The 15,808-nt window shown below is 33.5% G+C and overlaps 1 protein-coding gene across 1 annotated transcript in view; it reads right to left on the minus strand.

Annotated features, from left to right (window-relative positions):
- Nucleotides 1-3,730: 3,730 nt before the first annotated feature.
- LOC150079436 (corepressor of RBPJ and splicing regulator) overlaps nt 3,731-15,808 on the minus strand; it is a 123,626-nt gene continuing 111,548 nt past the window's right edge. The window contains exons 9-11 of the mRNA XM_090383068.1: nt 15,033-15,119; nt 9,000-9,120; nt 3,731-4,299 (exon numbers count right to left, since the gene is read on the minus strand). Of these exons, the coding sequence (XP_090239194.1) occupies nt 4,049-4,299; nt 9,000-9,120; nt 15,033-15,119 (459 nt within the window). The 3' untranslated portion in view covers nt 3,731-4,048. The remainder of the gene's footprint in view (nt 4,300-8,999; nt 9,121-15,032; nt 15,120-15,808) is intronic.

Below are 15,808 nucleotides of genomic sequence, written 5' to 3' on the forward strand. Positions count from 1 at the left end.
GGTCACCCTGGAGTCAATTTAACCCAAATTATTTTATGAATATTTTGCAATTATTTCTTACCATAATGGCATCTCCCTAAAGTGGTGCATTATCTGTTTTTTACTTCCTTTTTTGATACTTCACATGAGTTTGCTACTTATGCAGACAATATCTATTTGTCTAAGTCTGTTACAACTTCTAAGGCAGATTCACTTGATGAAGCTGAGTTGATTTCAGAATGAAATTTCTGAATTCAGATTTCTGGGAAATTTTGGACTGGAAATGAATCCAAATAAAAGTGAATACATTAATTTTAGTTTAGTTTGAAGTCCAACTAATTTGAGAATCTTAATTGAACAATCTAGAACTGTTTAAGTTAACTTGGCAAATTTTTTTGTATAATTTTTTTAGTTAATGTTGACTTTTAAAGAACATTGTGCACATGTCCATAAATCAATTATTAAGGCATGTTGAAAATTACAGCTTGATTTGTTGAAGGTTTGTAATTTCACAATTGTTTGAATATTGTTTTTATGTTAGGTCAGTGCAAGTGTGAGGATTTACTATTTAGGCCTTTTTGAGTGACTCATCTATTAAGGTGATTTTGGGTGCAGAGTTTTGTTGTAAATGATTAAATCTGAAATCTGGTTTTCACAATATAAATTTTCTTTCTTAATCAAATTAAGAACACACACCTAAAGGATGCAAGGATATTAGCAGCTTTGAAGTTGACCATAAATATACTAGTTGTCTTTTGCCTTTAAAGGTTTGAAGAGTTAGCATTAGTAACATTATATATTAGTATTAAAAATTTATGATAATTTTTATCATAAAAAATTATCAAAAAAACCCCCCACTACCCACCCCATTTGTCCATACATTCTAACAATGTCTATGCTTCTTTTAATTTATTTAAACTACCCATTCCCCAGCAACAGATGGAGCTGTGTGCAATCAGTTATGTACTAGTTAAACAGAAATGGTTCAAGATGAGAAGAGTCCACAGAGATGACAAAAAATGAAATACTAACAACCAAACTGTGTAGGTCGAAAGAAAGTGCACAAGTGATCAAGTAAAGGTATGATTGGGGTACTAGACACACTACATGCTTAGGGAATTAAGATGACTTCTTCTATCTTATATTCAACTGCTAATACAAATACATATTTTTGGTGATCATATTTACAGTATTTACAAGACTTTTTTTTGTGATTGTGGAGGGAGAGGGAGAGAGTAATCACTACTGCTACGTTCATATTTTATTTTTTTTCCCTTTTCATTGGGCTTTTATTCTTCTGTTTTTAGATGTTCTTTCCTCTTCCGATTCTAAAATTCTTTTGTGTGCAATAAATATTTAAATAGAATAGCAAAAATATGCAGGTATGTATTTAAATTTGTTCTTTAATTTCACAAGTTAAACAGTGTGGTAGAGTTATAACATCAAACTAGGTTAAACTATTCACCAAGCAGAGTTTTGGAAAAACTCTCTATAGAGAACTTCAATGTAACAAATTAGTGAAATTTTTGTCTTTTCAATTCTGCTATATGAAATGTATTTTTATTTTAAAATTTTAATTTGAGTCTATATTTGTAGCTAATTGAGCCAACAGCATGAACTAAAGTAGACAGAATATACATCATCACGAAAATAAACTAAACTTAAAGTAGAATTAATACATTTTCTATATAACAAAAGTACAGATTACTGGTTATAAGGAATATGTTAAAAAAAATGTTAAAACATTTCCACTAGTAACCAAAATAATGTTTTATTTAAATGTAAATGCCTGCGAAATGTTAGTACATTTAATAAGAAAACCACACACTGTTCACTAACATAATAAGATTAGTGTTTTTATGCATTCCTTTTAAACCTATGGTACTTGGCTTTGAAGAGGAATTTATATGAAAAAAACCAAAGGAATGAAGATATGGAAAATATATCATTATGGTTACATAAAAAATAAGAATTATTTGGTAAAAAATAATTGTTCTTAAATAATTTAGTTACTTTTATAAAACTAACAAAGTTATTTAAGAATAAAGAGAGTGTGTGTGTGTGTATATTACATTATTTATTCAACTATATATATATACACACACACTTGTGTTCAAAGAAAGTGCATCACCTAGGAATTTCACATTTCTAACCCTTTTTCATGATGGTATGTTACATTAATGACTAGCATCACAAATGCCTTAACTATTAATTATTTATTAATAGTTAAGGCAAAGCTAAGTAATATTTGACATATGCTCTCATAATATTCCAAAATGAGCATTTGCAACCTTTAATCAACAGTTGGGAAACATGACAATTATGGCTGAAATGTTATCAGAAGCCATCAATTTGTTTCAGTTTATCATTTTAATTGGAAAACAAAATGAAAAGTTCACCAGGTGCAAACTAATATTTAGTTGAACCACCTCTGGCCCTGATGAAAGCAGCACACTGTCGAGGCATTGACAAGATCAATTTCTGAAGATAATCAACTGATAGTTCCAAACATGAATTATGGCTTCCTGAAGTTCACAAAGAGTTTTTGGTTTCTTTCTGGCAACTGCAAATTCCACATGATGCCAACAGTTCTCTATAGGATTCAGGTCCGGGATGTTTCCTGGCCAGCTAACAGCTGTAATGGACTATTCTTCCAACCATTCTTTCACTTGTAACAAATGTAAACACATTACTGTCCAACCTCTAATGCAAAAATGAAGCTAAAGTAATTACAGAAGTGCCTACTTACACTTTTCGCCTGACAAGGAACAGTCATCCTGAAAGATGCAGTTACTTGACAGGTTGAAATGGTCTCTAATGGTTGGCAGCAATTTGCCTTCCAATATAGCCAAGTATCCATTGGCATTTACGGAACCTTTTATAAACTGCAGGTGACCTATTCCGCGATATGAAATGCACCCGCGATATCATTTGGCTGGTAGGGAATTTCACTGTAGACACCATATAGTCTGGATGGTATTCTTCACCATGTCTACGGCGAATCGTTTGTCTCCCATCAGAGCCATGCAGGTTGAATTTCTTCTCATCCGAGAAAGTAACTGACTTCTACTGCTCGGAGGTCCATTTGACATGCTCCTTACAACAAATTAATCAGGCCTTTTTCATTTTTTGTGTGAGCAGGGGGCTTCTTCTGATTGTTACTGCACTTGCAACCGTGCCTGTATGTTCTTCCCATTCTCTTTTCAGCTAAAACGAAGAAGCTTTACAGTTTTTAAGGCATAAGCTCCTCAAAATATGGTCCTGTTTTGGCGTAGAGACTTGTTTGCATCCGGTTCCTTTTTTCCTATCAGGAGAACCAGTGTCCTTGAGTTTGGAAAGAAATCTACTCACTGTCGACTGATTACAAGACACTCTATAAGCAATATGACGGGAAGAACATCCTTCCTCATGTAAAGCAACAATAGCACTCTTTCTTCGTGGTGTCAACTGCACGTAACTGGCCATGCCGACACAAGCAAGAAATGACTGCAACTCTTGCAGAGCATGCTTATATAGCTGAAAGTAACAGCTGATGCAATATTACGCCATCGCCTACGCATGCCAGTCTTATCTGATGCAATCTTTAAGAAATATTGCCATATATTTACGTTATTCGGACGACATTTACAATTTTAAGGGGTGATGCACTTTCTTTGAACACCAGTGTGTGTGTGTGTGTGTATAGAGGGATAATTCAGGTTCATTCCTTAAAAATAATAATAATAAAACGGTATTGTAAATTAAATGAACAAACTGAACTTCAATTAAGTCTAACTTTTGTCTGTAAAAGTTTATGAAATATCATTTTCAAATTGTAGTTATAAGCTTCAGTGAAATTAAGTCTCTACTCAAATTAGCAATTATATACTAAATTCCCAATTTTTACTTGCTTTCTAATACAGTTTTATGAAAAAATAGAAATTTTAATTCTTGGGTCATGATTGTGTGAATAAATTAAATGAGGGGGAAAAAAAGTAATTCACAGTAAATACTGGAGTCCAACAATTATAATATTTACAAAATTTAAGATTTAATATAAGGCATTGTACTTTTAGAATTTTTGAACTAGTTATTGGTCAGTTCTTCTTGAACTACTATTTCTTTCAGTATTCCTGGTTCTTTCTGACAATTCACTGACACTCTTTAACATTTTATGATCGTCAGAATGTCTTCTTTTTGAAGAGTTATTGTTGTTATAGCATAAATCTGAATCACTGCTGCTACTGCTAATATTGCTACTGCTACTTTCATATTTTCCCTTTTTTCTTTTCATTGAGCTTTTATTCTTCTGTTTTTTAGATTTTCTTTCCTCTTCAGATTCTAAAAATTATGTAATTTACATACATAAAAATTAAAAATAACATAAATGGAAATTTAAATTCATACTATAGTAACAGTTGTTAGTGGTTAAAACTTTCAGAGCATAAAAAGTCAATAATGGAAGTCTTTTGTTTAAAAGTGTGCATTATATTAATAAATGATATAAAGTATAACTTTTAATAACAATATTAGATCTGAAGTTGCCTTATAATAAAAGTTATTAATATTCATCATTAAATGTTTCTTTCCCTCTCTCTATATCACATTTCTAGTATGCTTATTAGTAATATAAAGGGTGGCTGTGGGGAGGAAAGGGAGGGACACAAGAGTGAATGACTTGCCAACAATGAATAACTGGACAACGGTAGATGACTGTGTTTTGAAGTTAAACAATAATATGAAACCCATCACCTTTTATTATATAGCCAGTCCAAAAAATAATAGCTTATCTATTACTGATTTTAAATTATTGAATAATATTACAAGTAGGATATAAAAACACAGAATTAACACAAGGATTTTTAGCCTGTGACAGTTATGCAAGTCATACACAAAATTATTAGCAAGTTTGGGAGTCATCTTTTAGCATATGATGAAAGAAAGAAAGCTTATAAACAACATCAGCCAAAAAAACCCCCCTTCCCACTTCACCTATCCATTCTCTCTCTCTCCAAAACTTTGTCCAGTTCTTCTGTGAATCTATTTAAGCTACCAACTTCCATTTGGCTAATTGGAGGAAACACCAACTTCCACAATGACAAATTTGCCTTTAGCCACTCGTTAGCTAAAGGCAAATTTCTGCACATCTGTTCTGCAACGGTCTTTCCTCAATTTGAATTTATGCTCCCTCAGGTGCTAATCTAAGCAAGGAGAAGAATTCTATCAACATTCAGCTTGCTGTAACCATTCAAGGCTTTGTACACCTCAAACAGATCACCTTGCAGGAGACTAGTCTCTAGACACTGCAATTTGCAGAACTTAAGTCTTTCTTGCATCCCCTTGTTCCCCTCACCAACCTCATTGCCCTTCTCTGTACTCGTTCAAGTTGCTCTACATTGTTCCTAAAATGAAGCTTCCAGACTTGAATGCAGTATTCCAGGTGTGGCCTAACCATTGCCTTATATAAAGGGATAATCACCTCCTTATCCCTGCTAGAAAAGTTCCTGTATATCATTGACAAAACCCCATGAGTTGCACTGCTCTTAAAATTTCATATCTGACTGCACAATTATACCCGTCTTTCTCATTCTCCACTACACTGAGTGTAGTACCACACAGTTGGTACGTTACTCTGGGGTTACTGCTATCCATATGGAGTACTTTACACTTGTCAATGTTAAACTTCAGTTGCCACCTCTCAGCCCATCTGCCCAACTTTTCCAGATCCCGTTGCAGCAGTGTACTGTCATTAACAACCCTGCCAACCTTTGTATCATTGGCAAAGTTGGACATGAAGCCTGATATACCTTCATCAATATCATTGATAAATATAGAAAACAACAATGGTCCCAGCACTGAACTCTGCGTGATTCCACTAAAAACATTAGTCCATGAAGAGCAGTGTCCATTGATTACCACAGTGTGTCTTCTCGCACTCAACCGTCCCTTTATACATAGCAGCAACTTTCCCATAATGCCATACTGCTCCAACTTGTACAGCAGTCTTTTATGTGAAACAGTGTCAATTTCTAAATCCAATCAGATATTTCCTAAAATCCAAGTACATGATATCAAAAGTATTTTTTGCATCCAGTTCCTTTGTGACCACATTGTAGTATCCAATCAAATTGGTCAGGCAAGATTTTCCCTTAACAAACCCATACTGTGTTTGAACTATAACTGCAGTCTTGTCTACATGATCCTACATTGCTTCTTTAACCAGTGACTCCATTATTTTCCCTGGAACAGAAGTTAAACTAACAGGTCTGCAATTACTTTGTCACTTTTTGATCCACCTTTGTGAATTTGGGGATACATTTGCACATCCCCAGTCTGTGGGGGCTTCTCCTGAATTCAAGAATGCTCTCATAATTATGGCTAAGGGTTTGCATACTTCCTTTGCTGCCTCCCTTAATACAACTGGATAGATCCCATCAACTCCTGGTGTCTTTGTTATGTTCACTTCAACAATTTCTCCTCCACTTTTCTCTCAGTTATTAAAAAATCATTTCGCTACCTGTTAGAGTTCGATACACTTCTGGCCTCTACTTCCCTACAGACTTCCTCATGCGTGAATGTAGATGCAAAATACTTCTTCAGTTTGTCAGTTACCTTAGCAGGTTTATCAACAATTGAACCGTTGATGTCAAGTGGACCAATCTGATTCACCCCTTCCTTCTAGAGGTTACATAAGCAAAGAAGCCTTTGCATCCTTTGCAAAGATTTCTCATAATCTGCCTTCGCTTGTCTAACTTCCTTTGTGACTTGATTACAGACTACTTATATCTACCACAGGCTTTTGTATTGCCTGATAATTTATACACATTCCATGCATTTTGCTTCTTTGCCATGACATCCACTTAGGTCTAAACCTTGAACAGCTTCCAAGACTAATATTTGAATGCTCTCCATTTAGAATTTGCTGTTGATAACATCATCAGTTGGTCCCACTGCATAGAATTTAAATACTGTCTGAGACCACCATAGTCACCTTTACAAAAGCAAAACCTCTTCCCTTTGCAACAGATGGTAGTCACATCCTAAAGTAATTCCACATCAGTACACTGTGATTACTGTCACCTAGTGGTTCCTTTATCTGGAGATTCTGAATGCATGAATAATCACTGCTGAATTCTTTACTGCATCTTTACCCTAATCAACAGAGAATTTCTTTTATTCTTGATACAGAAACTGAGTACTGCCATATAATATGTAAAGCCATTCTCGAGGGTAAGTTTCTCCATTTACTTTGGTGGAATGGAATAAATTCTTTGAGCAGAACCAGGCTTGGTTTTTGTATGTTTGCTTCAAATTGGTAAAAAGTATATCCCAGTGCTGACATACCAGTGCTGATGGACCTTTCTCAATCCAGAATGATATTTCCTCATTATTCACTGTGATACATGTCAGAGACAAAAATTACCTAGGAAATTACCATAAGTTACTGCTGAGTAAATAGGGTATTGAAGTGAAAGTGGCAGCAGCAGCAAAGAAAAAAAAGTAAGAGATTTGGGGAATAACCAAACAGGTGACTAACAATGAATTAAAAAAAAAAAATACTTTTTTAAATAAAATTCATATTTAGTGAATATTCTTTAACCAGTTTACATCTGGAGAATATTCAGCAAATATAGATTTTTTAAATAAAATAAATAGATCTCTGCTGATGAATTTGTTACTTTTTTAAGGTACACTTTTATTTTTATTATCAAGCTGATATATAATGCTGCTACACGTGTTTTATTTTTTGTTAAAAAACTGGGAATATAATTCTAGAGAGCAATTCTACTGTATAGCATCAGAAATTTTTATATTATTAGAATATGTGATTTGTTAAAATTCTTAAGGAAACATTAGATTATCATAAAATTGTTTATGTGTAGATATATGAAACTTTGCTTACAAACACAATATATCAGTGAAATTGAAACATATAATAGTTTTTTAAATATATAGTTAAAAAGATTTAAAAACAGCTGTACAGAAAACATTAATCTCTTATTTTACATCCATGATCTGCTGTTTTATGAAAAAAAATAGTAACTTTCTCTTTTCCTGCCACAGAATGTTGATCTCTTTATACATTTTCATCCTGTAATGAATAAATAAGTGCCTGCATACCTAGCAATGAGAGGACTGCAAATCTAATATTGATATTGTCAAAATTGTAAATAGCAGCAGCTTTTGTTAAATGTAAAAAAGAAAAAAAATAATAATAAATAAGTAAGGGAGAGAAGAAGACGCCTATAACATTAAGATCAAAGGGTTGAAGTATTTACGTAAGAAAACAAACGTCCACACTATAAACACTAAATATGAATTATCAAATATGGTTCAGACATCGCTTGAACATTTGAATAGTGTCATTTAAATCTGGATATACCTAGATCTAAAATAGCTGTTAAACACATATTTTAGTGGTTTAACTATAAATAACATGCAAATAACTTCTAATGCTGACAGTTATGAACTGTCAGCATTAGAAGTTTTTCTTGAAATAAGTAAAAGTTAATCTAAACTAGGAAAGGAACTCTTAGAACACTATTACAATGGTGTTCTAAGGATTTCTTTTTCCTGATTTTAAAATATTGTTTTTAAACCTGTTGGAAAGCTATTAAAAACAATATTTAGGCAGTACATTTTTCATAATTATTAAGTGTTTTTTTCTGTAACTGATTTTTATAATTATTTAGTTTTGTTTTGTAATTGATTTTTTTAGATCTAAAGTTGGCCAAAAACAATGTCTCACTACCCTTTCCCCTATTCCAAATGTTATTACGCTACTACTTTTACGCACTTAAATATATGAAACTGATATTATTAGAAATGAAATAAATTCATTTCAAAGATTAAAACAACATTGACCAAAATCCTTGAATATGAATTTCTAGCTTGCTTATCTAGACTGTTTTACAAATACTGAAAAGTAAAGAACAGGAATCAAAATTTGTAACTTTCCAATCTTTGCTATATAATGTAAAACTGATTGAAGAAATTTAATTTTTATTGAACATTAAAAGTACTTTCTAAACAATGCTCACCAGAATACAACTCTTCTGAGCTGTCATATTTCTTATTTCTTTTTTTACATTTTTTCTTTTCCTTCTTATATTTTTCCTTTTTGGAAGCACTTTTCTTTTGTTTCTTTTCTATTCTGTTTAACTTCCTACAGAATAAATATAACCATCAAGAGAAGGTTACGGTTTTTCATGCACAATAAAATCATGTCATGGCAAAAATCTAAAATATAATATTATTAATTTAGTAGTACAGGGTATGTCAAAATTATGTTAGCACTTATAGGGAAAAAACATTGTCAGAATCATGTTAACACTTATATGGAATGAACATTTGAATTTTATTTATTTTGTTTTTCAGATATAATGGCAGATAGGTTAACGCTAGAAGAAAGAGTGGTGGCAAGCTTGATGGAATTGTTTCGTTCTCCAACCATAGTCTGCAACGTTCCAAGAACAATTTCAACGAGACCACCAAACCGTTTAACGATTTATCGTCTATATGAAAAGTTTGTTCAAACTGGCTTGGTTGCAGACAACTACAAAGGTAATGCTGGATGTCCAAGAACAGGTAGAAGTGAAATGAATATCGCTGTTGTTCCACTATCAATTCTGAATAGTCCAGGAAAGTCTACCAAATGATGCAGTTTGGAAACAGAGATTTCACAGAAAACTGTGTGGAGAATTCTAACGCAGGACCTCGGAATGCACCCGTACCATATCCAACTCGTCCAAGCATTGACAGGTCAAAAACGTGTTCGTGTGGAATGCTGCCAGATTTTAGCAGAAATGGAAAACATCCAACCGGACATTGTGTATCAGATGGTGTTCAGTGATGAAGCCACTTTTCACATTAGCGTCATGTGAACCGATACAACACAATCTTCTGGGTTACCGAAAATCCACGAGTACTTTGTGAGCACGAATGTGCCTCCCCAAAGGTGAACCGACACAACACAATCTTCTGGGGTACCGAAAATCCACGAGTACTTTGTGAGCACGAATGTGCCTCCTGAAAGGTGAATGTCTGGTGTGTTGTTACCATTGCTAGTGTAATTGGACCTTGAATTCTGAATCCTACTTACATATGTTGCAGTCCTAAGCCATCAATGAACTTCCACTGATAATACGCTCAGCGAAGTATTTTCAACAGGACGGTGCACCTGCACATTTTGGTCGTATTGTTCATGATTTCCTAGATAACACATTTCCATGAAGATGTGGGCCTTTGTAATGGTCTCTCCACTCCCCTGATCTGACACCCTGTGACTTCTGGTTGTGTGGTATGGTGAAAGAGAGAGTGAACAGCACAAAAGTTCGGAATATCAATGAACTCAAGGAAAGAATTATGAATGTGGTAACGTCCATTCCCAGAGAATTATGCGTCAGGGCATTAAATGCTACTTTCAATCGTTTCCTATTGTGTGCTGATAATGATGGATAACAGGTTGAGACCTTACATACATAATATTCCACATATACAATACAATAAATGTTGATTTCAGTTAATGTTGATTACAATAAATGTTTTTTCCAATTACAATAATAAATTAAGCGTTAACATAATTTTGACATATCCTGTATTAAGGTAAAAGTGGAAATTCTATAAATGAGTTTTAAAATAATGAATGACGGAGAAGCCTGTTAAAGGTACCTTATTTATTTATTATTACCTTTTTGTAAGGGGGAAAGACTACACCCAGTTTAAAAAATATCTTAACCATTCATAAAATCATATTACTTTAAAAAACTTGTTTGAAAAATTAATGATTTGATGAAGTAAAATTAAACATTTAATCCTTTCCTAAAGTTTTTAAAAAAACTATTCACATTAAGTTAAAAACAATGTCTCCGGGTTGTGATAGTATTTCTCTACTTATTCTTACAACCAGAGCTTATTCCTCTTTTGTCTCCTTTTACACTTTCTTATGCTACTGATGTTTTTCCTTCTGCATGGAATTTTGCTCATATTCGATTCCTAGAAAGGGTGATAATCCCTCTCTTTTGATTATCATCCCGTGCTTACCTCAACTCTTTCCAAAATAATGCAGAAACCCATCAACACTCTTACACTAATTTGAAACCTTCCATCTAATACCAATATGGATTCCATCTGTGTCGATCCACCAGTGATAATTTGGCTTATTTTGCTCATCCATTTACAGCCATGTAAATGGCTGTCTTCTAACTTCTCAACTACTGCTCCGTTCCTCATAGTTCAGTTCCTTCTCCCTTTCTTTTCCTTGTGTATAATCATCTTCCACTGGCTATCCTGTCCACAGTTTTGCTGATAACAGCACAATATATTCCACCTACCAGTTTTCAGACACCCTGCTATGCACAAACAACAACTTCTTGAATATCTGCTCCCAATTCCTTAAATGCCAAATCACCAGTTAATTCTCCAATGGGGCAAAGAAAACTTAGTCAACCTTATTCCTTCTGAAACTCAGTCCTGATGTCTTATTTCTTACAAAAAAAGTCTGCTACTCCTATGCTCAACTTCAATGATACATCAGATTTCTAGACAAGATCACATATCTTTACTAGGGATAACTCAGACTGTAACCTTTCTTGGCATAAGCATATCACAAATACTGCTTATTTTGCAATGAAAAAATAATTTTTGCTGTTTTGCACTTGGCATTACATTTCTTCCAAACAACTACTGGCTTTGTAGAAATCTCAAATCTGCCCTATCATAAAATATTGTTCCCACATCAGAGATAAGTGTCCACGAAACCTCTCTTAAGTTTCTAGATTCAATTCAAAAGAAGGCAGCCAGGTTAATTAATTATCTATCTCTTACAAAACTCTCCTGTCACACAGATACTCACTTTCTACTCTATGCCTTTTCTACAGATATTTCTATGAGCAGTACTGTTCTTTTGAATTGGCATCTGTAATTCCTCCCAAATAAGTCCAAACGTATGCCTCAACTAGTCAATATCCATTCACTGTTCAATTCAAAAATCCCAGAACTAAACTTTCCTTCACACGTATTTTCTGAAAATTACAATCAACAAAAATTCGAGTCACATATCAAAAAGTATAATCTGTCTTCCCAACCATAAATCCATACGTGGTAATAAAATCTGGGTTCCTATACCTCTTGCATTTGGAGTCACCATAAAAATAATAATAAATAAATAAATAAATAAAAAATAAAGTACAGCAATACCTTGCTTAGCATGGGTTTCACTATAACATGGTTTTCAATTAAGTTTAAGTTGAAAATTGACTGTACATATTAAAACTCATTCAATACCCTAGACATGCACTCTACATATATCCTGCTTTGTTGTAGCCTAGGTACATGTACATATATGTTGTGGTGCCAAATCTTGTGTCTCACATGCACATGTGCCAATAGCTACTCTCAGGCGGTCAGCATTCTTAATTCCATCTGACGAGACGACCTGATAGCTTTTCAACCTTTTCATTTCACAATTTATTTTTTACACCTTTAAATACAAAACAATGAGTCAAAAAAGGAAAAGTAACGAAACTGGTGGAGCTACTAAACGTAAATGGCTTACATTAGAAAAAAAACTTGATATTATCAAGTGCCACGAAGATGGTGCATCATATGATAAAATCACGCAGGAAAATGGAACAAATGAAGCATCAGCGCGAATAATTATTTGAAAGAAGGATCAGTGTAAAGAGCAGGGAATTTCTACAGCACCTTAAATGATGAAATTTAAATAACTAAGCAAAGAAGTTTGCTGTTGATTAATATGGAACATCATTTTTTAATATGGATAGAAGATTGTAATTAAAGTTCAGACAATTGCCGAAGACATTGTGAAGATCGGAAAAGCTTGGGATTCAAAACTTTAGACACTGCCAATGTACGTGACTCCATCGACTCACATGCAAATAACTTAGATGATGCAACTTTCATTGAAATTGACTAGCAAACTGCATATGAAGAAGAGGAAAACAATTCTGAAGTGGCACCAAAAGAATTTTCAACAAAAGAATTATAGAAAGTTTTCCCGGGGGGGGGGTCGACATGGCCTGTGAGTCAATTATGAATGGAGATCCGAGCATTGAATATAGCATCAAGGTACGACAAATTTTAAAAGATAGCATTCGATGCTACGGCGAGAAAATGAAGAGACAACTTCACCAGACTTCATTATTTAAATATCTAAATAAACAATAAAGCTTTTTTCTCATCTCTCATGATGTTACCTTTTCATTAATACAATTTTTGCAATATTTTTTATTTCAAATCCTTTTAATTGGCTACAAAGCCCAAATTGTTTATAGACTGTTTCTCTGGTACGCATTCAGTTAAAACCCATTATAATTATACCTCAATCAGCATGGTTTCACATAACATGGAACAGTTTCAGTACCGATTATCAGTGCTATGCAGGGTATTGCTGTACTGAACTTTAGTTCTGTATTTAATGCATTATAGGCAAGGCTGTAGTTTTTATGATAAATGGTTGCCGCCAGCTATCGATTACCTTTTTTCAATCTTCCTTTCCAAAAAAAAAAAAAATGGCTTCTAACACAACCCCAGGATACTGTTACTGTTAATGAGTGAGGATATCAATAAGTGGAAAGTTTTGCAATGTTATGAAACAATATTTTAAACATGTTAGATTTAAACACGTCGAAAGATTTCTCAAAAGCAGTGTCAATAAACTTGACATTATACCAACATGAAAAAAATTACTAAAAGATATTATTTTCATGAATTTGGTGTATATCACATAATATGGTGTGAACATACTGTTCACAAGTGTTATTTTCCAAAAGAGTCAGGTATATCCCTATGGCAAAGGAGGGAAATGGGTTAGGTTCCGGGCTGAAGAGATATATTTGCATACAATAACTGAATGGCCAATTTATTAGTTATACTTCATCATTAAAGACAGCATCATCCATCCAAGGCTATATAAAGTATGTAACCAGATATTCAGGAATAGCATATGTATGTTGCTTGTGCAATTCAGTTGGAGAACGGGCTAACAATACCCTGCATAGCACTGATAATTGGTACTGAAACCGTTCAATGTGACTGAGTACTTAATGATAGTATTAGATGTGTAAGTGAAAAGTTTCATAAACACTGCCACTCTGCTGGGATGTTTATGCATAAAAGTGTCTAGAGTGTACCAAGAATGGTCTAATAATCAGAAAATATCTAGCCAATGGCATTGCTGTGGCCAGAGACAGCATGCATGTGTAAGAGGCCAAGAGATAGTGGAGTGCAGTGCAATAATGGTGTGTAAAAAGGTATATCAGAATGTACAGTAAACCAGACTCTGTCATGGATGGGGGCCTAGCAGCGGATGGCTTCAATCTTCTGTTTATTAGCTGTTCATTAGCACTGTGGCCTTCTCATGACAATACATGAGCATATGTAAAAACAAAGAGAAACAAACATGTACCCTTTGATTTTGCATGTCACTTACAGGATAAAATTTTGTGATGAATATTTTTAGCAGACCAAAAACATACAATATAGGAAAAGAGTTTTGTGCCTTACGGTTTGTATCAGCAACTAATATTCCCATATTATCTTCTCTTTATAGTATCTTCCCTTGCGAGAAGCTATTTTTCAAGAATAGGTATATACACTACCCCCTCCCCCAATTTTTGATGTTTGATGGATATAGAGGAATTCTTAAGTCTGAGACAAAAAGAGTAAATTCTTGAAAGTTGTCATGCTGTTTTGATAATTGCTCAGTTGCCAAAATATACAGCATACCAAATGTTTTCTGTATATTTCCAAGCTTTCTGTTTTTGATTTTGTGAGTTCACTATTGGGTGATACATCAGTATAAAATGAAACACTTATGACTGAAGTTGTAGTATGGTCTAACTTGATGACAGCAGTAGAAGTATATAAAACACATGATTTATTGCACCCCATGTTAAATATGAATGTGAACTATATTAATAAGGGAGGAGGAAGGCTTGGCTGCTTCCAGAGCAATCAGATTTTGATAAGCTATATTACTTAATAGTAAAGATTTTTTAAGCACATAGTTTTTAATTATCAAAACAGTTAAACTCAAATAAATAAATTTTTACTTGCCTTAATAATTTTTTCTTTTGCTTTGTAGTTAAAGTTTTAAGGAATTCCACTTCTGGATCTTCCTCATCACTTGCCAATAAGTGCTAAAAATAGGTAAGAGAATAACAAGTGATTAATATATGGTTGGTGTTGGTTTTCAGGTGCATCCGCAACTTATGCCATACTGCACTAATTAATACATGAGAAGATAAAATTATTTCTGCATTCATGTTTGGTAATAATGCAGGATTGAGAATGAATAAGCATAACCATATTGACTATTTTGTAATGTGATGGGGTAGTCAGACTTTAAATCAAAGCACAGTGCAATAAATTTAAAATGTTTTGATCATCACTGACTTGACTTTTTTTTGCATCATGTACTAATTGAATCTTAGTGAATAGTAAAAATAATGACAACTAGTAATTTATATCCATATACTGATATTCACTAAGAGGGGCTTGAATACTGCTAACTAGCAGTATTCAAGCTCCTCACTGAAGAAGCAGCAACAGCAAGAATCTAGGGTAAACAGTACCAAAAGCCCACCTTTAGCTTCTTAAATAACTCTCACACTTTGCCATGAAAATAAGTACAGGTAGTTCTTGATTTTACGAGTTAATTCGTTTCTTGTGTGCACTCAAAGCAAAAACCTGTAAATAAAGGTCAACAAAACAATAGTTTATGCTTAAACAATGATTTATTTATCCAAAAAAAAAAAAAAAAAAAAAGAAGAAAATATAGTTTTTAAAAATCAAGCAAATTATAATAACAAAGAAATTATTTATGTCA

The sequence above is a fragment of the Mastigoproctus giganteus genome, chromosome 10 (assembly GCF_048544385.1).
Source record: "Mastigoproctus giganteus isolate SK-2022 chromosome 10, ASM4854438v1, whole genome shotgun sequence".
NCBI classification, from domain to species: domain Eukaryota; kingdom Metazoa; phylum Arthropoda; class Arachnida; order Uropygi; family Thelyphonidae; genus Mastigoproctus; species Mastigoproctus giganteus.